This window comes from Mercenaria mercenaria, chromosome 5 (genome assembly GCF_021730395.1).
Source record: "Mercenaria mercenaria strain notata chromosome 5, MADL_Memer_1, whole genome shotgun sequence".
In the NCBI taxonomy this organism is placed as follows: domain Eukaryota; kingdom Metazoa; phylum Mollusca; class Bivalvia; order Venerida; family Veneridae; genus Mercenaria; species Mercenaria mercenaria.
This window is the reverse complement of record NC_069365.1, coordinates 28,702,038-28,726,928: the sequence shown is the minus strand read 5'-3', so window position 1 is coordinate 28,726,928 and position 24,891 is coordinate 28,702,038. Positions and strand designations below refer to the sequence as shown.

The following is a 24,891-nucleotide window of genomic DNA, read 5'->3' as shown; positions in this document are numbered from 1 at the left end:
TTGATATGGAATGGCTCAGGCTCTCCGTACCCTCATGTTTCTTTTATTATTGTTACATGTTTGCCTTCTAAAGTACTTGCATTTAATGGAATATTTGTACATACGTTGTTTCATTGCTTTTAGATAGATATGAAAGGTTTGTTTCTGACGAAGAATCATTGGCCACCAGCTCTAATCCAGTACCTTTTACACACAAACTGCATATTACAGATAAAATTAGATAGTTTTCCTAGAGACACTGGTGTGGCTGAACGGTCTGGATATGTAAAACCGTGCAGTGTACTGTACAAATAAACTGTACTGCTTTCTGCGAAAACGCAAAAAATAACAACCAAGCTTTCATGTTGTGATAGGATTTTCTGTAAATACCATATATACATAAGACCAACTAAATTATAACGTCACTTATTTATTTGTGCTATTTACTATGAAGCAAAGTATTTTATGGAAAATTATGTAATTCAGGATCAGAATTACCTAAATAAACCGCAACATTTTTTTTTTCATTTTGAACACTGAAAGTAATCCGTGTTATTTTATTATTTTTATTAGGATTCTTATTTGGTCTGCAAAGAGTGGCTCTTTCTGGCAAGAGATATGTCTCTAGCATAACACTCATTTATATGTTGCATACTGTCATCTGTTCCGTGAAACGTGGATGTTGTTTGATATCTCTGTAGGGTTTTGATCAGTCGATATTAATTTGTCGAATAGTTTATGAAATTCTCCCTCTCTCCTATTTGTTGCGTCTACCTGTAACTATTGATACAAATTAGATGCCATTAAATATTACAAATCATACGCCCCTCAATTCAGTCGAGTTTTACTACCCGGTTGGCATCATGATCTATTTGCTGCTGGTTATATGCCTGTATCGGGCGCTACAATACTGCATACAAATAACGGACTCCAGACACCTTCTTTGAACAAAACAAGAAGTATTTTTCCAGAGACTTGGCTTTAGAATAACTTTACTGTTGGGTAGGCAAACTTTGGTAATGTGTTATATATGCACTGGGATATTTATTCTTTGATAACTCAATGAATGTGTGCTATTTGATACTATTAATAGACGGTACTACTACAGTAGCGTGGCACATGACTCAAACAATTACTCCGTGGTTGTAAATACCTAAATGTTTGATTCTAAAAGAACCAATTATATGATGAAAGTATATCTTTGAAAAGAATTGTAAATTGAGGTTTATTATGGCAGTAGATTTGTGTCTATGATCGATTATTTTATTATGTTCAATAACCGGACACGTGTGCGTTAAGTTGTTTATATTTCTGTTAGACCTTTATTCTATACGAATAAAAATCATTATACGGTTCTTCTTCGCGTGTGTATGTTTCTGTGCATCAAAATCCTTGATTAACTAATAAAAGCTCTTAAACTAAGTATTGGATCTGCTGTGAATGCAGGAATGTCCTCATGTCTGCCGCTGTCATTCAGGGCATTCAAAGGAACTTTGGCTGTTTTAAACAGTTTGCGTGTTAATTTGGTTTTGACACATCTCTTTGTTGATATTATTTTGATGCACAGAAACATGACACAAAAATGAACCGTATATTGATTTTTGTTTTTCGTAAAGAATATAGGTCGAACGTTATAGTAATATATTCCATTGTAACGAAGTTCATGTAAAAACTGGTCATGCATATAAATGCGGCTACAATTTAACTCGTCACACATTGTGCTTGCAAATTTTTTGATCTTGCAAATATTCTCTTATCTGATATTTGGAAAATGTTTCATTTCCTTTGAATTAATTCATACTATCTCACTCACTGCCTTTTTTGTTAGCTCACCTGAGCAAAAGACTCATGGTGAGCTTTTGTGATTGCACAATGTCCGTCGTCCGTCGTGTGTCGTGTCTCGTGCGTCCGTCAATATTTTATAAAAAAATCTTCTTCTTGAAAACCACTGGGCAGAATTATACCAAACTTCTTAGGAATGATCCTTGGGTAGTCTCCTTTCAAAATTGTTCAAAGATCCATGCAGAACTCTGGTTGCCATGGCAACCAAAAGGAAAACCTTTAAAAATCTTCTTGTCTAAAACCACAAGGTGTAGAGCCTTGATATTTGGCCTGTGACATCATCTTATAGTCCTCTATCAAGACTGTTCAAATATTGCCCCTGGGATGGATAGAGGCCCCGCCCCGGGGGTCACAAGTTTTACATAGACTTATATAGGAAAAAACTTTTAAAAATCTTCTTGTCTAAAACCACAAGACATAGGCCTTTGATATTTTGTATGTAGCATTGTCTTGTAGTCTTCTGCCAAAATTATTCAAATTATGTCCCTAGGATGAAAAGAGGCCCTGTCCCGGGGGTCTCAAGTTTTACATAGACTTATATAGAAAAAAAACTTCAAACATCTTCTTGCCTGAAACTGCAAGGCCTAGGCTTTTGATATTTGGTATGTTATCTTTCCTAGTGTTTCTCTACCAGATTTATTCGAATTATGTCCCTTGGATGAAAAGAGGCCCTGCCCTGGGGGTCCCAAGTTTATCATAGACTTATATAGGAAAAAAAAATATAGATCATTTTGTATGAAAGTTCAAGGCCAAGGCCTTTGATATTTGGTATGTAGCATTGCCTGGTGGATCTCTAAGAAGTTTGTTCAAATTGTGCACCTGGGGTGACCCTGGGGGTCACTTGCTAAAATTATGAGTCATACAGGAAGAAATGCTTAAAAATTATCAGATCATATTTCCTAGAATGTTTAATTATAATTACCTGATGACCCCAAGCAATTAGGGATCACTTGACTGTGACCTTGACCTATTGACCTACTTTCTTGTTTTTTAAGATACAGCCTTGAAATTTGGATGGCATGTACAGTTTTGCACACCTATCTTAAAACTGACTTTCAGTTACCATGAATGTGACCTATTGACCTACCTTCTTAATATTTTACCATATAAGTTTGCCATTCGAAACATGCGGCTCATATTACTCAGGTGAGCGATCCAGGGTCATCATGACCCTCTTGTTGTCGTTTTTTAGTTGTGTCTTTCTACAGAACAAAGTTCCATGTTCATGCTTTAACCCATGATTTGATCTTCCAATATAATATGTATATACCTGTTTCTTCTCGTCCTCAGATACCATTGTCTTGTTGACTTCTGAGTGAGCGCAGGGTATGATATCAAATGTTGTTACCAAGTAATGTCATGCTTTAAATCAATTCATCTGATAAGTGCAAACAGCCGGTATAGTATGTGTCTGGGTTAGAAAGCCTTCGCGTTCTATTATTACTTGTCTCAGGCATTCCTCTGAGGTACTAATGTTACATCGATTGTTTGTAAATGCATTTATCTAGTTACTTTTAGATATGCAGGGTGAATTTTTTACTGACAAAGAATCATTGGCCCCTGGATCAGAAACCTTACGAACTTCGATTAGAATAAGATCAGTATTACCAGAGACCTGGATGTGGTTTAATCATTCCATTGGGTAAACTGTGCAGTTAATAACTACTGTGCTGCATGCTACAAATGCTCAATGCAAGAAAATATAGTCAAGCGTTTTGTGTATGTAGTAACGTTTGAGCAGTATTGTAATATAAAACTTTAAAAAAAAAATGAAAATTTCATCATGTATTATACGTATATATGTATAACAATTAAGCCCATAACTCCTCGATTATAGTGGTTTAAGTTAATAGGGTATTAAACCACTGTTCAATTAATTAAAATTACATAGTGGCTAGAAATCTGGTAGTCTGTCTACGTGAGTTTAAACTTCTTGACACAGATACTTTTTTCCGTAATAGTTAGCAGTTAAATTGTTAATCCTGTTGTAGCTGGTTAAATGACAAGTAATTTATACTGAATTTACGAGTATATTTTGTATAACAATACAAAAATATTAATTTTAAACTGGCAAAAGCATTTGCCTCGATCTTTATTTAAAGGCTTAAAGCTACAGAAAAAATGTTTTCTTTGTACGTGGTCAAATAATTTTGGCAGTGACAATTGTTAAAATCGGCGTACTATCGTAGATTTTGGTAGGAAATACTACGAAACCACTAACTGCCGTCCACCAGCCTTAAGTGATTATATATATAGCACGGTTATCATCGTCAAATGCGCAGGCATCTATTTCTGAATTAGTCCATATATGTTTAAGTCTGTAAACAACGAAACAGAAACGATTAACTGTTATATGAAAAGTAATTAACACTTGGTAAATCCAAACACACAAGTTACTTAACCAAATCTCGTAACTTCTGCTTACGGTTGTCTGTTATTGTTTACATCCGAGGTTCTTTTTGTTTTTGGATGAATGGGAAAACCAATAAAAATACTACACATTTACAATTTCACGGTCTAAAATCCAAAAAAAAAAAAGAGTGTATAGTAATTGCTATTTGCGTAGTCTGAAATCTTAAATAAAATATATAAATGCTTGCAACTAAAATCATAAATAATATATATAACAATGCTTGCAATTCCACGTCAGGTAACTCTAAATCGTTGCTGAAAACTCCAGTTTGACTTAAGGTGTTTTTCATTCAGGCAATGCAGTACTATGCTTTCATTAATCTGAACACGTTGGTATATAAATAATTCTGTGAGCGTCATATTTTGATATATGTATTTTGTAATTTCTCTTGTATCATGGGTGGTCTAAACTAGTGATCTAAAGTATTTTATCATGCATTCTTTCACTATCTCAATTATCTTCTTTTTTCTCTAGAACCAGTAATTGCCAGTTGCATTCGAATTAAATTGTCTCATGAAAATGTCTTTAATAGAATATGCCGGAGGGTACAGCATTCGCTGAAATTGCATATGTGGTAGTTGAATATTGTTTTCTACGGTGAACGAAGATAACTAAATGAATTTTGTTACAGATGCGATATGGATGTAGCTTTTTGGTTTCTTTGGTAGATCTACGTTAGTCTTGCTAATAGTGAGTGAAGTGTTTTGTTAATCTGTTTCCAGGTCCCATGCAGTACATTGGAAACCGTTATATTGGCATAATGCTATTGCCCTTGGGTGCTGTCATGTCGATGCAGGTCCAGTTTCTCCTTTATCTAACTTATACATATCCCTGAGCTGTATTTAATTTCTATAACTAAAAACAGAAATAGAAAATGTATACCTTCTTCTATATTTTCTCTCCATGATGTCAATTGTAATTTTTTTTTGGGGGGGGGGGGGGGGGAACATGTCATTAAATTTTGTGACACTTTGGTATTGTTAAAAGATATTTGTAAGGTAAGATAACACGTTCTAAACAAAGACATTTCATTGCCATCAGGCTTTGCTTCATCGGCATCTCAATCGAATAACAGGAAACGGAGTAACATGTAACCAGTAATCATCTTTTTTATCTGTTAGATGGTGTATACAAAATTTAGGAAGGCGCAGTTCAATTTTACAAGTACAATTCCATATCTGTCTGGAGGAGGTGGGGGTTTCCTAATGGCTTCTCTTGGTGGTAACCATCTCGTCGGAGGGGGAATGTCCGTTCTAGCACCTTCTATGATAAATTCAGCCAGCGGGCCACAGAAAATGTCAGAAAAAAATCAGAAGCGTTTTTCCAGAAACGTTGCTATTGAGCAACTCGTCTGATGGGTAGGCAGACACATTTTCAGAACATATGTTGTCATTTCCAAGGAGTGAATTATCATGACTTAAACTAAACGAAAGCATATGGCATGTGCCAAAAGCAGGTTCTTTATGCAATTCTGATGTTAAGTACTATCAAAGTCAAAATTTTCATTGGACATCATACAGCGCAAAATCATTAGGAAAAACATTCTACTCAAAATCTGACCTATCATATCAAAAGAATCTTGAACCACAATTGAATTACTTTTAAAAAATTGTCTTAAGCAATGGCAACACAGGAAATTAACCCTGCTTGGCAAAGTTACATTCATTAAATCTTTTGCTCATCCAAAATTGATATACTATATTTCTGTTTTACCACCCCTAGTCTATACCACCCCCAAATATGAAGACAATAATATCTTTAGAAAAATGAATGTCTGACTTTATATGGAATGGAAAGCCGGACAAAATAAAAAAGAGATACATTGATAAAAGACTACTTAAATGGTTGCATTAAAATGATTGACCTTAATAAATTTATATATTCTACAAAAGGTAGTTGGGTAAACATACTTATAAATAATGAATATGACTCTTTTATAAAATTTATATATCAATCTAAGTTTGAAATACTTGGTGGGAATTTGATATTTTAGTGTCAAATAAATGAAAAAGGATATACAAGAAAACTTTAAACACTGACCGTTTCTAAGAGATATCATTTTATCTTGCAATAAAATCAAGCTAATACCCGATGCATAAACCCAAGCAAGAAAATAGTATGGAATAACTGCAAAACAAAAACGAACAATAAACCTTTTTTATATAAATCTTGGTTTGAAAGGGGAATTCTTTACCTAGAACATTTAAATGATTTTAGAATTAATCAGATGTATTCATTTGACAATGTCAAAATGTTCTATATTATTCCAAGTGGAGATTATCTTAAGTATATGACTCTAGTTAGATAAATACCACAGGAAATAAAAAGTAAAATTAAAACAGACGATATAAGATATAATACACCAAACAAAGACATTTTGAAAAGATTTTTGAATGTAGAGAAAAAAAAATAAATACTTGAACATCAAATGAAAAATTATAAAATATCTCCGAACACGGCAGAAAATAAATGGAAAAACATCCTACCAAATGCAGATTTAAAATGGAAAGAAATGTATAAAAATATGCTAATATCAAGTATAGATAGTAAATACAGAACTTTTTAAATATCTGCACAGAATAATCACTACTAATAAAACTATGCTAAAACAAACAAAAAATGTCATATCGAATGTATGTGACTTCTGTTCAATGATGGTTGAATCTATCGAACACTTATTTTAGGAATGTCCATGCGCACACAAATTCTATGGAGCTTAAAAGTGACTTTCATGAACGAAACTTCCATTTAGAACACTGCTCTACTATTTCTTTGTTAATCACAGAAATAGACAACAACAAAAAACGCGGAATATCTTCAGTAGCGGAATATTATATTGATAGATGTAAAATAAGAAAACGTACACTAACCTTCAACTTGTTTGTAAAAAATCTTTGGAGTAGACTTGAAATCGAAAGCTGTAAAGCATTGCAGTACGACAAAGTAGAAAACATTATCAGAAATGGAAAGAAATCCTATCCTATGCGGTCAATTTAAATGAAATCTGAAACAAAACACTTTAAGAGTTGCGGTAAATGTACATTCTGTATCTTCTTTCTTTCTTTATATATTTTTTTAATTATATCTACTGATATCGATATCTGCATGCGCATATTTTTGTGTGAGAACAGTTTTCTGTATATGTGTGTGTGTGTGTGCGCGTGTGTGTGTGTGTGTGTGTTTTGAGGTTGAAAAGGTGAAGCGGTTGAAACCTATTATAACCGTATTCTGGATACTGCAAGAATTCAATAATGACAGTTTTCACTGAAGCAGATTAATCCGCCGTTCTATTTCCGCACTACTTTTATTGATTATTTACAGTTATACTGACCGCTTATCTCTCTACATAATTTCTGTGTAAAAGTACCTGGCCAGGTTTATCAAATCATTTCAATTCACATGATAAAAGACAATATATCTAATTATACATTTTTGAAAAGCTTGATTCACAAGCTTTCTAATGGTGTATAACTTCAGAAAATAGAAATATAAAGTATATGACACACTGGCAGTTTAAAAGTATCATTTTCTATAGATCTAGCGTAAAGTAACGTTTATATCTTTCAAACTGCAATAATATAAACGGCAATATAGAGTAGAGCTATGAAGGCTTTAATGTTTAACGCGTATTAAATACAGATATTAATAATCGAGACAGTTTACTCCGAGTAAAGCGTAACAAACGTTTTATCAATTCTTATCGTTAAAAAGTAGTTTCACCTGTTTTCGTAACATATAGTCATTCAGTAATTAAATTACAAAGCATCCTTAAGAAATATAGCATTTATTTCCAGGTATCTAAGATCTTCTCGTTGTTGTTGTTGTTGTTGTCGAAAAATCTGGAGGCCAGTGCATTTAACTGTTTAATATGAATTAAGAAATAATATATCCAAAACAGTGATTTGTCATTGAATAAAATCATTGTTTGGAGTTTAGATGCGAAGGAATTATATCTCGAGAATAATGATAATAATAATAATAATTTTATTTGTGTACTTCATGTCAATACAAATTACATAGCATAATAAATAATCGCAGTATTTCTCAGATATCACAGTTGTAAAAATAATGTCATCTATCACATAATAATGATTATAATTTATCACTGGATGTTATTCTTGTTTTATAATGTAGTGACTGAAACAAAATATAAATGATATCGATGTCACCTCTAGATAGTTGTAATACTTGTTCCAGTATATATAATTTCAAATAGCAGATAGTGCACTGGATTGCCCGTAAAGCTTCGGCATTTACATGCAAAAACTTGTTTCCAACGGGGTCCATGCTGTCACATTTAGATCTTAATTGACTAATTACTCTTAACAAATCTGCATTATATGATGGTATAAAAGTGACAATGAAATCACAAGACAAAGATCTTACATTGTTATATTACATATTATAGAGTGGTTTATACATTTCATTTTAAAATAGTATTCCGTTTTTGAATACAAAGGTGTTAACACGTAATGATCTTATGAGTGACGTTACAAATTTAGCTGTTTGTGCCATTAGCATATTATATAGGTCTTGCAAAATCAATGACAACATGAAACAAGCATATGCAGAAACTAAGGGTCTAATAACTTTCTACACGAATTGACATGGTTACACAAAAACTAAAGACTTATTTCATATAAATACCATAATAACTTGTGAAAACGAAACCAGTTAAATATATATATATATATATTTAAAGCTTTCTCATCTCTTTCCATTTCTGTTAATAGATGTTTCTTTAAAAGTTTCTAAAAAGTAGCCTTGGACTTTGTTGATTTTATGTCAGATGGTAACTTATTCAAGTCCTTAATTGCACTTAATAAAATGAATTTGATATAAACCCATCGACATGTGGCATATAAAATGTTTTAATGAGAGCTGCTCCCGTAAGAATGGATATCACTGTATTTGGTAAAGTGTTCATGCATGTAACTGGGAGACTTGTTATGGAAAATCTTTTAGACATTATTCAGTCTCAGTTGTCTTCACCTGTATTCATTATTAAAAAAACCCAAGATCTTTAAAATCTGCGACGCAAAGAGTTTTTTTGAACCACCTGTAGTTTACTCTTCAGTTGTTCGTTTTCCCAAGATGCAAAGAAGGTTTATTATCAATTAGCCATTTCATTTGCTACAGTTATCTAATCATTTGCCAAAGACGTGACTGATATAAAATGGATCTTTATTAGAAAACAAAATGACGCTATCTTCTGCGTAATGAATCAGTTTACAAAAAGAACGTATGCTTGTTTTCATATCATTAACATAGGCTAAAAACAGTAAAGGCCCAATAATACTACCCTGAGGAACACCGCATACAACCGAGCTGAAATCAGACTTTGTTCCATTCACATGAACGGACTGAGTTCTGCCAGACAAATAGAAGCGGAACCACTCCACCGACTCCACGCCCATCTCCCGAAGCTTCCGACACATGATATCAAGGTCCACTGTGTCGAAAGCTTTCTGCAGGTCAAGCATTATCATACCCGTAAACAGGCCCTTAGAACTTAGAAGTCTGCTCACGGATATGATCTGTAAGATGGATGAGACAGGAGTTGGTAGAGTAGCTCCTCCTGAATCCACTCTGATATTCATACAAAATACCGTTCTTGATAAAAAAAAGGATTCCAACTGGTTTTACACTGCGCGCTCAAGAATTTTAGAAACGATGGACAAAATGCTGACTGGTCTGTAGTTACGTACTTTGATCTATCTTTCGTTTTGAAAAGAGGTTTAGCTTTGGCACTTTTCATATCATTTGGCACAGTATTATTTACAAAATTGAGCTATTAATTAAGAACGTTACATGAATTTTGATAAAAGATGCCGAATCTTTCAAAAATCTAGCAGGTATATCATTTTATCCTGTACTTTTTGAACAATTTAATTTACACAATTCTTAAACAAAAGATTCGGAAACTGTATGAAGCTTAAAACTTTTGGAATCTGGATTTCTTCTTTTGTAAAAGTCTTTAAAAGCACCGGACGCAACATTAAACAATTTGGAGCTGCAGGGAGCTTTTTCCAACACAGAAGCTACAGTAGTGAAGAAATGATTGATTGAAATGGGAAGCTATCATTTTTGCCTCAAAACAAAGACGGTCTTTTATCTTTAGAACAATATTTGGTGATGATTTGCTGATATTACTGTATCCTAACGTTTTTAAATGAGACCAGAGAGATTTCGGGCTGTGCTTATTTTCTTCCAACTGTTCAGAGATATAGTTTGCCATTGCTTTTTAACAGCTCTTTGTACTTTATTTCTATAAGAACAAAATTGTTTATAAAAAATCTTTGTCACCATATTTCTTGTATTTATACATATAATTATCTCTATGTCTTATCAGATCTAAAATATTTGAATCCATCCATGGCTCTGTGCGTTGTTTTAAGCTTACTTCTTTAATTGGAGCTACATCGTTCAAAACAGACAAAAAGTGCCCTTGAAACTTAACCAAGACTTTTGTATTGATTCAACAATGAACTTTTGATTCCAATCCTTTTGTTTCAAATTAGTGATAGAATCATCAACATTATAGTTCTTTATGCATCTGACATTATTAGTATTAAGTGTATTGAATTTTCCTCTAGTTACTTTTCTTGTGCAACAGATAGGGAAATGATCACTTAAATTCAAAGGTAGTATGCCAGACTGAGAGATTTTATCGGGATAACTAAAAAGAACATGGTCTAAGAGTGAATGAGTAGTGTCAGTAATTATAGTAGGACTTGTAATAAATTGTTTCAAATTAAACTTCCTCAACAACTGGCCATACTTATTCATTAGCCCAGTCGTTTTATTCTTAAGACAAATGTTGATATCTCCTAAAATAAACCATTCGATGTCATTCTGATTTTAGACTAAATATTTTCGAATACTTCGAATAAAGTCATTTTTATCTGGAGGCCTGTAACAAAAAAAAAATTAAGATTTGCTTTGTTTTCACGAGATACAGTTCTATCCACACTGCTTCAATTTCATCACTTTGTAACTCTGTTGTTTTTTTTTCTGAAAACGCAATGTCTTCGCGGATATGGAAACACTCTGTGCCAACATTCTATGGGCGACGAGGGCGCAATTATCGAGGATTATGATGTACGTCCTTCACGATATCCATCAAATATGTGCCTTATTTGTGTTGATTTCTTTTCCAGCAGGCCGCTATGCCATCTAACGCTCTGACGTAATAATTATGACATCAGAAAAAAATCAATTGCTGACCAATAACATACAGTTTTCAGTCTTCTTTGTTTCATAGGAAAACAAACTGGGTCGTGTTAGAGTCTTTAATATTTCTATTATCTATATTCTTTTTGAAACTGACACTGTATTTCTCATTGGTAACATTATAGTAAATTTTAATCAAGCCGATATAGGGTTGCCTAACCCAACTTGTCAGTGTGTTTTAAGACATCAGAGCAGAATTTCTGCTATATAATGTAACATGGATGCAAATGGTTTGAATGTTATACTGTTTCGTGAAAATGACTTGAACTGTTACAGCGGGTGGTTTATTGCACATTCTAGCATAAAACTGCTGTTACTATCACTTTTTGGGGGTGTTTTAACAGGAGAGAAAACGTGTGTTAATAGAGAGATTCTCGCGTGTTTTTATATATGCGCGTTCCGTGACAAAGCGTAAACGTATTACGGCCCCAAAACGGATAATTCAAAAGGATATGACGTCAACGTGAAAAACAACGTAGACTTTAATGCGCATTTCATGGGAATGGAATGACGTTGAGGGACAATGTATTTATTTACTTGGCTTTTACGCGATTTATGCTAGAAAAATGTTAGCGCATGTTCTTTTCGTGTTATAACATCTTCAGATTTCCTCGGGAATCGTTGGTATCCTCGCCCTACCGGGCTCGGGTATCAACCAATCCCTCAGGATTCTGCAGATGTTATAACACGAAAAAGCATGCGTTATTCTTACACCAAATGCAGGTTTCAACCTTTCTGTGCTAGTTATATTATAAACATAGAGAAATAAAAAAAAATAGTTTAAACAAAAACCTTTTTAAATTGAGAAATTCAAATGTGATTTATATGCGTCATTTCATTTTTAATTTAATATGATTGTTTATTGAGTATGATTGTTAATACTTTCAGAGCTGATGGTACAACAACAGTTAGTACTACCGTTCCGGACACGATCACATCATGGATTGCCAGCGCTTTTGCTGTAAACTCTGTGTCTGGTTTGGGCGTAGCCTCTTCCACTGCAAAGGTTAGTTAGCTCTGTGTCAAGTCTTGGCCTAGCATTATTAATGTAAAAGTTAGTTAGCTCTGTGTCAGGTCTTGGCCTAGCATCTTTTAATGCAAAAGTTAGTTAGCTTTATGTCAGGTCTTGATGGAGGATTTTCTTTAGCAGAGTTACTTAGCTCTGTATCAGGTCTGGATGTAGCATTTTCTACAAAAAAAATTGTTAGCTCTTAGTAAGGTCTAGGTGTGGCATCTTCTATGGCAAACGTAAGTTAAGTCTTTGTCAGGACAAGGCATTTCCTCTTCTATTACAAGAGTTAGTTAGCTCTGTGCCACATCTAGTTGTAGCATGATCTGCTGCAAAGGTTAGTAAGCTCTGTACAGAAAATGTTAGTTAACTCTGTGTCCAGTCTGGTTGTAGCAGTCTCTAATGCAAAGGTTAGTTAGCTCTGTGTCAGGTCTTGGTGGAGCATTTCTACAGCAAAGGTTAGTTAGCTCTTAGTAAGGTCTAGATGTGGCATTATCTACTGCAATTGATAGTAAGCTCTGTGTCTGGTCTTGATGTAGCATCTTCTACCTAATCGGTTCGTAAGCTCTGTTTCTGGCCTGGATGAAGCATCTTCCGCAGGAAAGTTTATTCATCTCTTGTTCCAGTTTGGGTGTAGCATCTTCTACTGCAAAACTTAATTAGCTCTCTGTCCGGTCTAGGTGTAGCAGCTTCTTCTTCAAATGCTAGTTCACTCTGTGTCTGGTCTGGATGTAGCATCTTCTGCAAGAAAGTTTAGTTTGTTCTTGGTCCAGTCCGGATGTAGCATCTTCTACTGTAAAGCTTAGTTAGCTCACTGTCCAGTCTAGATGTAGCATCTTCTACTGCAAAGCTTAGTTAGCTCACTGTCCAGTCTAGGTGTAGCATCTTCTACTGCAAAGGTTAGTTAGCTCACTGTCCAGTCTAGATGTAGCATCTTCTACTGCAAAGCTTAGTTAGCTCACTGTCCAGTCTAGATGTAGCATCTTCTACTGCAAAGGTTAGTTAGCTCACTGTCCAGTCTAGGTGTAGCATCTTCTACTGCAAAGGTTAGTTAGCTCACTGTCCAGTCTAGGTGTAGCATCTTCTACTGCAAAGGTTAGTTAGCTCACTGTCCAGTCTAGGTGTAGCATCTTCTACTGCAAAGCTTAGTTAGCTCACTGTCCAGTCTAGGTGTAGCATCTTCTACTGCAAAGCTTAGTTAGCTCACTGTCCAGTCTAGGTGTAGCATCTTCTACTTCAAAGCTTAGTTAGCTCACTGTCCAGTCTAGGTGTAGCATCTTCTACTTCAAAGCTTAGTTAGCTCACTGTCCAGTCTAGGTGTAGCATCTTCTACTGCAAAGCTTAGTTAGCTCACTGTCCAGTCTAGGTGTAGCATCTTCTACTTCAAAGCTTAGTTAGCTCACTGTCCAGTCTAGGTGTAGCATCTTCTACTGCAAAGGTTAGTTAGCTCACTGTCCAGTCTAGGTGTAGCATCTTCTACTGCAAAGCTTAGTTAGCTCACTGTCCAGTCTAGGTGTAGCATCTTCTACTGCAAAGCTTAGTTAGCTCACTGTCCAGTCTAGGTGTAGCATCTTCTACTTCAAAGCTTAGTTAGCTCACTGTCCAGTCTAGGTGTAGCATCTTCTACTTCAAAGCTTAGTTAGCTCACTGTCCAGTCTAGGTGTAGCATCTTCTACTGCAAAGGTTAGTTAGCTCACTGTCCAGTCTAGGTGTAGCATCTTCTACTGCAAAGGTTAGTTAGCTCACTGTCCAGTCTAGATGTAGCATCTTCTACTGCAAAGGTTAGTTAGCTCACTGTCCAGTCTAGGTGTAGCATCTTCTACGGCAAAGCTTAGTTAGCTCACTGTCCAGTCTAGGTGTAGCATCTTCTACTGTAAAGGTTAGTTAGCTCACTGTCCAGTCTAGATGTAGCATCTTCTACTGCAAAGCTTAGTTAGCTCACTGTCCAGTCTAGATGTAGCATCTTCTACTGCAAAGGTTAGTTAGCTCACTGTCCAGTCTAGGTGTAGCATCTTCTACGGCAAAGGTTAGTTAGCTCACTGTCCAGTCTAGGTGTAGCATCTTCTACTGCAAAGCTTAGTTAGCTCACTGTCCAGTCTAGATGTAGCATCTTCTACTGCAAAGCTTAGTTAGCTCACTGTCCAGTCTAGGTGTAGCATCTTCTACTGCAAAGCTTAGTTAGCTCACTGTCCAGTCTAGGTGTAGCATCTTCTACTGCAAAGGTTAGTTAGCTCACTGTCCAGTCTAGGTGTAGCATCTTCTACTGCAAAGGTTAGTTAGCTCACTGTCCAGTCTAGGTGTAGCATCTTCTACTGCAAAGGTTAGTTAGCTCACTGTCCAGTCTAGGTGTAGCATCTTCTACTGCAAAGGTTAGTTAGCTCACTGTCCAGTCTAGGTGTAGCATCTTCTACTGCAAAGGTTAGTTAGCTCACTGTCCAGTCCGGATGTAGCATCTTCTACTGCAAAGGTTAGTTAGCTCACTGTCCAGTCTAGGTGTAGCATCTTCTACTGTAAAGCTTAGTTAGCTCACTGTCCAGTCTAGGTGTAGCATCTTCTACTGTAAAGCTTAGTTAGCTCACTGTCCAGTCTAGGTGTAGCATCTTCTACTGCAAAGCTTAGTTAGCTCACTGTCCAGTCTAGGTGTAGCATCTTCTACTGCAAAGCTTAGTTAGCTCACTGTCCAGTCTAGGTGTAGCATCTTCTACTGCAAAGGTTAGTTAGCTCACTGTCCAGTCTAGGTGTAGCATCTTCTACTGCAAAGCTTAGTTAGCTCAGTGTCCAGTCTAGGTGTAGCATCTTCTACTGCAAAGCTTAGTTAGCTCAGTGTCCAGTCTAGGTGTAGCATCTTCTACTGCAAAGCTTAGTTAGCTCACTGTCCAGTCTAGGTGTAGCATCTTCTACTTCAAAGCTTAGTTTGCTCACTGTCCAGTCTAGGTGTAGCATCTTCTACTGCAAAGCTTAGTTAGCTCACTGTCCAGTCTAGGTGTAGCATCTTCTACTGCAAAGCTTAGTTAGCTCAGTGTCCAGTCTAGGTGTAGCATCTTCTACTGCAAAGGTTAGTTAGCTCACTGTCCAGTCTAGGTGTAGCATCTTCTACTGCAAAGCTTAGTTAGCTCACTGTCCAGTCTAGGTGTAGCATCTTCTACTGCAAAGCTTAGTTAGCTCACTGTCCAGTCTAGGTGTAGCATCTTCTACTGCAAAGCTTAGTTAGCTCACTGTCCAGTCTAGGTGTAGCATCTTCTACTGCAAAGCTTAGTTAGCTCACTGTCCAGTCTAGGTGTAGCATCTTCTACTGCAAAGGTTAGTTAGCTCACTGTCCAGTCTAGGTGTAGCATCTTCTACTGCAAAGCTTAGTTAGCTCAGTGTCCAGTCTAGGTGTAGCATCTTCTACTGCAAAGCTTAGTTAGCTCAGTGTCCAGTCTAGGTGTAGCATCTTCTACTGCAAAGCTTAGTTAGCTCACTGTCCAGTCTAGGTGTAGCATCTTCTACTTCAAAGCTTAGTTTGCTCACTGTCCAGTCTAGGTGTAGCATCTTCTACTGCAAAGCTTAGTTAGCTCACTGTCCAGTCTAGGTGTAGCATCTTCTACTGCAAAGCTTAGTTAGCTCAGTGTCCAGTCTAGGTGTAGCATCTTCTACTGCAAAGCTTAGTTAGCTCACTGTCCAGTCTAGGTGTAGCATCTTCTACTTCAAAGCTTAGTTAGCTCACTGTCCAGTCTAGGTGTAGCATCTTCTACTGCAAAGCTTAGTTAGCTCACTGTCCAGTCTAGGTGTAGCATCTTCTACTGCAAAGCTTAGTTAGCTCACTGTCCAGTCTAGGTGTAGCATCTTCTACTGCAAAGCTTAGTTAGCTCACTGTCCAGTCTAGGTGTAGCATCTTCTACTGCAAAGGTTAGTTAGCTCACTGTCCAGTCTAGATGTAGCATCTTCTACTGCAAAGGTTAGTTAGCTCACTGTCCAGTCTAGGTGTAGCATCTTCTACTGCAAAGCTTAGTTAGCTCACTGTCCAGTCTAGATGTAGCATCTTCTACTGCAAAGCTTAGTTAGCTCACTGTCCAGTCTAGATGTAGCATCTTCTACTGCAAAGGTTAGTTAGCTCACTGTCCAGTCTAGGTGTAGCATCTTCTACTGCAAAGCTTAGTTAGCTCAGTGTCCAGTCTAGGTGTAGAATCTTCTACTGCAAAGCTTAGTTAGCTCACTGTCCAGTCTAGGTGTAGCATCTTCTACTTCAAAGCTTAGTTAGCTCACTGTCCAGTCTAGGTGTAGCATCTTCTACTGCAAAGCTTAGTTAGCTCACTGTCCAGTCTAGGTGTAGCATCTTCTACTGCAAAGCTTAGTTAGCTCACTGTCCAGTCTAGCTGTAGCATCTTCTACTGCAAAGCTTAGTTAGCTCACTGTCCAGTCTAGATGTAGCATCTTCTACTGCAAAGCTTAGTTAGCTCACTGTCCAGTCTAGGTGTAGCATCTTCTACTGCAAAGCTTAGTTAGCTCACTGTCCAGTCTAGGTGTAGCATCTTCTACTGCAAAGCTTAGTTAGCTCACTGTCCAGTCTAGGTGTAGCATCTTCTACTGCAAAGGTTAGTTAGCTCACTGTCCAGTCTAGGTGTAGCATCTTCTACTGCAAAGCTTAGTTAGCTCACTGTCCAGTCTAGATGTAGCATCTTCTACTGCAAAGCTTAGTTAGCTCACTGTCCAGTCTAGGTGTAGCATCTTCTACTGCAAAGGTTAGTTAGCTCACTGTCCAGTCTAGGTGTAGCATCTTCTACTGCAAAGCTTAGTTAGCTCACTGTCCAGTCTAGGTGTAGCATCTTCTACTGCAAAGCTTAGTTAGCTCACTGTCCAGTCTAGATGTAGCATCTTCTACTGTAAAGCTTAGTTAGCTCACTGTCCAGTCTAGGTGTATCATCTTCTACTGCAAAGCTTAGTTAGCTCAGTGTCCAGTCTAGGTGTAGCATCTTCTACTTCAAAGGTTATTTAACTCAGTGTCTAGATGAAGCAGCTTTTACTTCAAAGGTTTGTTAACTCTGTGTTCGGTCTGGGTGCAGCATGTTTTGTTGCAAAGGTTAGTTAGTTCTGTATCGATTCTGGATGTAGCATTTTCTACAGCAAAGGTTATTTAGCTGCGTGCCGGGTAAGGTTGTATCATCTTCTACAGCAAAGGTTAGTTAACTCAGTGTCCGGTCTGGGAGTAGCATTCTCTGCAGCAAATATTAGATACTAGTAACTATATGTCTGGTCTAGGTGTGGCATGTTCTACAGCAAAGGTTATTTAGCTGTGTGTCAGGTCAGGGTTTAGGATCATCTGCTGCAAATGCTCGGTCATAATTTGTAATATGTGCAATCAGCCATGGTATGATTAGACCGATTATTCTAGCTTAAGTCACTACAATCCGCGGATACGATTTCTGAGACATATTGTTACCGATGCAATATAAGAAAATAGTTGTTTTTTCAAAACTGCCGACAGGCGACTATGAATTTCAAATAGTGATAATGATTATGTTATTCTTTAAGTTATTGAATTGGGGTCTAAACAGCAGACTTGTTATTCAGTAAACAGCTTTCCGAAAGGTAACTGCTTTGTAGAGAATATGTTCTTAAAATGATACTCTGGAGTCTGTATATCTCCTTCGTATCTTTAACCAGAAAATGTCAACATTTTATTAAAACCATAATAACATTTTATGTGGAAAATGGTCAGTTCAAACACTTCTAAAATTGTACGTTTCACAGATGCATAATCCTTTCCAGACATTTTAGTGTTGTAGTGTTTTATTTGTAATATATACACGTACACATTCTTGTGTAATATAGTTCAGAACTAATGATAGGACAGTCTAGTTATTGGGACAAGTACAATCAATTCGTCTTCATCATTTATCATTTATCTGTTACAGATATCTATCGTCCTCGCAAATTTTATCTTTCAATCTTTTATTCTAATATTTTTCATGATTCATATATTTACAGATTGAAGCTTTTAAGCCGTTTTTCGTGAGTTTGAACTTGCCATATTCTGTTGTGAGAGGAGAACAGCTCGCTTTACAAGCTAACGTGTTCAACTACATGTCCCAAGATCTTGATGTAAGTCATGTTGACTCTGAAAAATGATACATTACGTTAAGCAATATTGACAGATACTACATTTCCAGCGAAAAGCCTGCAATTCTTGACATTAGCTTTTCCTGATACAATTTCCATTCAAACTCTTGTGGTCACATCTTGCTAATTGGCCAAACCAATGTTAAGATGTTCATTTGATCGTTGAGTTTGAAACATTAACAAAATCTTCAGTTCACTTATTCATCCGTTGTTGTAAATGTACACATCGTGCGAATTGTAAGCGTATTCAGAGACCTTACCAAGTGGTATCAAGTCAATGAATCAAAACCCTTACTCTAAGTAAGTTACCCATTCTTCAAATGCTCTGAAAATACAAACTACCATGCAGATTACATTTCCACTTACACAAAAAGCCTATTGGTCGCTGCAAAGCAATCGATACGAATATCAGGCAATAATTAAATTTTGCTAATTTTCACAAAGAAATTGACTTGTGTCTTAAACATGTATTTTCACAGGTTATTGTGACGCTGGAGCAGTCTAATGACTTTAAAAATGTCATCGTGGATACCTCTGGAATAGTACAGTATGCTTCGCAACAACAAACAGAAACAGTTCATGTAAGCATTTAATGTATTCCTATAATTTTTGTGCTCGATTCCAGTGATAAACTTAAAAGTGCTTGTTTCATATCTGAATGTGTTGTACGTTACTAAACTTTGGGCTGGATCCAGGACCTCCGGGTTGAGCGGCACAAACCTTAGCTACTGGAGCTCCGCTCCCTTTAATCATTTATCTACTTGACTTTCTGTTCAAGTGTTGAAGTGTTTAATTAGATGGACTGTAAAAAGCTGTTTTCGTTACGTTTTCTTGCACCATTATCTATCATGAATTAAATCAGTCTGTAAAATATAGATAACGATATATAGATAACGCTTGCTCTAATTACATAGACATGTAGCATTATAATTGATGCAAATTGCACTTTCAGCTGTATTTAACATGTTGTTGTTTTATAGCATGTCAAGAAGACAATATCTTCAAAAAGAGATACAAAACAAGTCTTGTGTTATAAATGTATGGTTGTCGTATAGGTTGCAACGGGAGCAGCAAAGAGCGTATTTTTCCCAATCGTTCCCGCAACCCTTGGAAAGATACCTCTCACAGTGAAGGCCCAATCCGTTCTTGCTGCTGATGGTGTACGCAGGCAGTTGTTGGTTGAGGTAAACTTAAAGTTTACATGATAAGAAAAAAGAAGAAAAAAAATCAAAAGAAACGAATGCTTACGTAAAGTTACATACGGGAACAATTTTGTAATAATATATCCTTTCCGCAGCCTTAACGTACTAAAACGTATTAGCGTCTGATGGCCCTTTCACGCTTCCGTAGAAACAACATTTATTACACGAAACTTATTTTGAAAATATTTCTGAAATGTCTAGATCTGCAGCTCTCAAATACGGTTATATCTTACATCTGAGGCATATACTGACACTCTCAGACAACATCAAAAATGACATTTTAAGCGATTTGATGAAGTTCCAAAATTATCAATGTACCCTTGGTCCGTTACGGACCCCTGTGGGATTTCTGTTTATGCAGAGCTCAAATATTTTTTCATTGATTAAAAGCTGACATGCTGTACTAAAGCCCAGGTAATTTCAATTCGTAAAAAAATGCTGAAAATTGGCTCACCAATAGCAAAGAAAAAAAAAGAAAAAAAAAGAAAGAAGTCCACGCGCATACATTTAGACGGGGTGACCCCTGCGCGTGACCCCTGACTATCTACGAATCAAAATGCGGCTTTCGTTTTCAAGTTTAGCATTTCTACTTTCATTTTATTTACTTCCGGAAATAGCTGAAGGTCGAGTGACGTCATTTTCTGTGTTGTCAAAAAACATACATATGCCTGGCGAGATTGCATAAATATGTGCTGACCGTCCTAAGGATATTAGGAAAATCATTTTTTATCTTTAGTGTTTTTTTCGACATTTTTTAACACGTTTGTACGAAAACTGACGTTTGAGACAAAAATGGCTAAACTAAAATGCATTTTAGGAAATCTTTATATCCTTTTCGCAGCCTTAACGTACTAAAACGTATTAGCGCCTGATGGCCCTTTCACGCTTCCGTAGAAACAACATTTATTACACGAAACTTATTTTGAAAATATTTCTGAAATGTCTAGGTCTGCAGCTCTCAAATACGGTTATATCTTACATCTGAGGCATATACTGACTCTCTCAGACAACATCAAAAATGACATTTTGAGCGATTTGATGAAGTTCCAAAATTATCAATGTACCCTTGGTCCGTTACGGACCCGGTGGGATTTCTGTTTATGCAGAGCTCAAGTATTTTTTCATAGTTTAAAAACTGACATGCTGTACTAAAGCCCAGGTAATTTCAATTCGTAATAAAGTGCTGAAAATTGGCTCCCCAATAGGAAAAAAAAGAAGAAAGAAGTACACGCGCATACATTTAGACGGGGTGACCCCTGCGCGTGACCCCTGACTATCTACGAATAAAAATACGGCTTTCGTTTTCAAGTTTAGCATTTTTACTTTCATTTTATTTACTTCCGGAAATAGCTGAAGGTCGAGTGACGTCATTTTCTGTGTTGTCAAAAACATACATATGCCTGGCGAGATTGCATAAATATGTGCTGGCCGTCCTAAGGATATATACCGATATTTATTTTTATTTTATTTATTTGAAATGTTCTCGATATGTTTAAAAATTTACCCCGCTTTTGTACTTTACATGTTTAACATAATGAAGCATGTAAATGTTTTCCTGATTAAAGCCTGAGGGTGTGGCAAAGGAATACAGTAACCCAATATTGATAGACCTGAAGAATGCAACTTCATTCAGTACAGATGTCGCACTGTCTCTCCCAGCTGGTGTCGTTGCCGGATCACAGAGGGTTGTAGTCTCAGCAATTGGTAAGTTTTATTTAATTTTGCACATAATGCAATATTTATGATATAATAACAAGTTACATAATTGTCATACAATGGGCTGCTAGCTGCGATTCTATCACTACTGAATGTCCAAAATGAGTTTGTACAAGGAACTAAATTACCACTTGTTGTTTTCTCGCATTTTGTTACCATTCAAACAAAACCCACCGTATTGTTTGCCGATTTCATCCAAGTTATTATTATTATTATTATATAGATTTATATAGCGCTCTTTTCATGATAAACACGTTCAAAGGCGCTTTACAGCAACTGCAGCCACAGAGGGCGCGAAATCATCTTCTACTAGTACAGACACAGAGCGATCTGACCAGAGGGATAGAGGGAGATAAAGCCCCCGGAACAGACAGAGGGAACTTTTCAGATACAGACGTATCCGGCTAACTTAGCCTAGCACTTTTCGAATAGACAGTCTGGTTCTTTAACGTGCCCGGTGTATAGCACCGAATACACGCGAAGCCGTCTTTCCTGGGAAGAACCAGTACAGGCCTCTAGTTAGGTGGGAGACACTCAAGAGCATCTCAGAAATTTCCAGTGCCTGGACCGGGATTCGAACCCCGGACCTCTGGATTGACAGTCAAGCGTGTTACCACTAGACCACCGGCCCACCTTGCTATTGCAGTCTACAGTGAAGTCATGTACTTAATGTGTAGAGCAAATCGTATATGATATAAATTCCACATCTAGTTATAAAATTAAAGCGTAGCAGAATTCAAATGGATTAAAAATTTACAGTCACCGTTTCCGTTGGGCTTAAATGATAATATTTATCAAGAAAGTAATATCTCTAAAAACCCTGATATCGATATATTTTCTATTTCAAATATTAGGAAACGTAAATCTAGGTCTAATGGAATTAGACGCAATGGTAATATTAAGCGTAAATCTAAAGTCAATATATCTGTTGCAGACCTCGATTTAATTTTTTCAAACTCTGGTAGACATTCAAAGCTTTCTCGTCTGATATATTTATCTGTTCAGTCTCTTAAAAAGCTAGACGAGGAAGTATGTTATTAAAACAGATCCGTTTTACACTGTATCATATCTTATTCAAAGTTACACACAACACGTTCTCTGTCCACATATTAACACTGGTTTTGACCATGAGAAACATTTTCTTAAAATTTATTTCATGAATAAAGGTATTGACTTCATCGATGTACCCAGTATATTTCGTGATAGAAGCGTCATTGATTCTGTGCTTAAATATTTCAGAAACTCCGAAGTTCCTATTATCTGTTATAATTATAAAACACCTGTAAGAAAATTAAACATGTATTTAATTACAATAAAATTATTTCCGACCAAGATCCAAGATGTTCAAACCAATACCCCTTCTTACTTCAAATGTAAAATCTCAAAATTTTGCTATTCGAATGCCGGTTATGTCATCACTGGTTATTTTGATATTATTAAAGACAAGCGTATTCGTTATATATTATTTAAAGGACCTAAATATAGAATTCCTTCAACTTTTGATTTTTATGCTTGCCGTGGTCAAATTGCGGAATCCATCGAAACTGTTTGTGTTAAATGGTGTCGTCGTGAGAATGCTGATCCCAATACATTAACGTCTTGGAAAAGAAATATTTTAATATTGTTGATTCTCGAATAGAATTTTATCAAAACATATGAACACCTACTTCCACCAAAACCCAGGTTTACTTTAAGACATTTGAAAGAGGAAATCCAAGAATTTCATTCTAAGTATGTTTTAGTTCCAGCAGACAAGGCCAAAAATATTATCATCATTTTACGCCTACATTATATAAATGTTTTACAAAATGAACTAAACATCACTAAAGCTTATACATTGAGTCCTTCCGTTGAAAATGATTTGGTGACTTATCACATCACTGAAGTTTCTAATTTGAATGTCGTATAGACGATCAACAAATTAAATTTCCAACCATGTACTGGATTCCTAAATTGCACAACAGCCATAAAAAGCTCGCTTCATCGCTTATTCTAGCTATTGTACCACTACAAATATTTCAAAACTATTAACATCATACCTGCCAGCTTAGCTCAGTAGGTAGAGCGTCGATCTACGGATCGCGGGGTCGTGAGTTCGATCCTCGGGCTTGGCGTGTGTTCTCCGTGACTATTTGATAAACGACATCGTGTCTGAAATCATTAGTCCTCCACATCTGATTCATGTGGGGAAATTGGCAGTTACTTGCGGAGAACAGGTTTGTACTGGTACAGAATCCAGGAACACTGGTTAGGTTAACTGCCCGCCGTTACATGACTGAAATACTGTTGAAAAACGGCGTTAAACCCAAAACAAAAAAAATAACATCATGTCAAACTCATGAGCGGATGCAGCGGGGTCGGGGGGTGGGGGGGGGGGGGGGCGATTCAGGGTCAATAATGAATTTTTCATCCTTAGTCATCCGTATCCCTACTATGCATTTCGTTGACCCCGAAATACAAAAAAATCTGGAGAAAGGCTCAACATAAAGTCTCTTTGATAACAATATAATAATAAATCTGCGACAAGGGGTGAACAATTTGTTCCCATGGGAATAGCAATTATTTGCCTAAAAACTGCATTCCCTAACCTGATGTAAATGTTGTTAAATAAAAAAGGAAAGGGCCTTATAAACTTCGTCACAAGTCCACATCGTATATTGTTTAATAATATTGCTAATAAAAAGGCTTTTTGTAATTATTAATTTTAAACTTATCCAGGATTTCGCCAGAATTTTGAATCGCAGGCAGATATTATAACTGCATTTAATAATACATCATGCTATCTGGATGATATTCTTAATATGGATAACCCTGTTTTGATTAGTTGGTGGGTACTATTTATCTTAGAGAGCTTCAGTTCATTAAAACTAACAATTCCAATACTGATGCTTCATTTTTAGATTTACATCCTTCTATTTATGACAATATTATACATACCAAAATTTATGACAAGAGGGATGATTTTAATTTTAATATTCTAAATGTTCCCCAATTGGATGGGAATGTACCTCAGGCTACATCTTATGGGGTATATATTTCTCCATTAATTCGGTTTGCCAGAAAGTGCAGTCATGTCATGGATGTCAATGAACGTAATTAATATATTACAAGTAAACTTCTTCAGCAAGGCTACCGTTATTACAAATCGCGTAAATATTTTGCTAAATTTTACAGTCGTAATTCTGATTTGGTTTTAAATTCCAGTAGTTATTTTAAAGACATTTCTGTGAGAAGGTATTTCTAAATCCATTTTTCATGGGGATGTGGTTTACAAACTTCGTAAGATCCTGGGTCATGGTAATTTTCAGCTGTATTTGGTAAAATTATAAAAAGTTTTATTAAAAGAGCTTACAACCCAACTGTTTTGAGGCATATCGCATGTTTAGTGTTCAGTCCGT

At 36.2% G+C, this 24,891-nt stretch overlaps 1 protein-coding gene across 1 annotated transcript in view; it reads left to right on the top strand.

Moving 5' to 3' along the window:
* The window catches only part of LOC123556723 (CD109 antigen-like), a 58,384-nt gene that overhangs the window by 24,723 nt on the left and 8,770 nt on the right, over positions 1-24,891 (top strand). Inside the window, exons 20-24 of the mRNA XM_053543032.1 lie at positions 12,356-12,473; positions 18,444-18,557; positions 19,055-19,156; positions 19,631-19,759; positions 21,343-21,481. Coding sequence (XP_053399007.1) covers positions 12,356-12,473; positions 18,444-18,557; positions 19,055-19,156; positions 19,631-19,759; positions 21,343-21,481 — 602 coding nt within the window. The remainder of the gene's footprint in view (positions 1-12,355; positions 12,474-18,443; positions 18,558-19,054; positions 19,157-19,630; positions 19,760-21,342; positions 21,482-24,891) is intronic.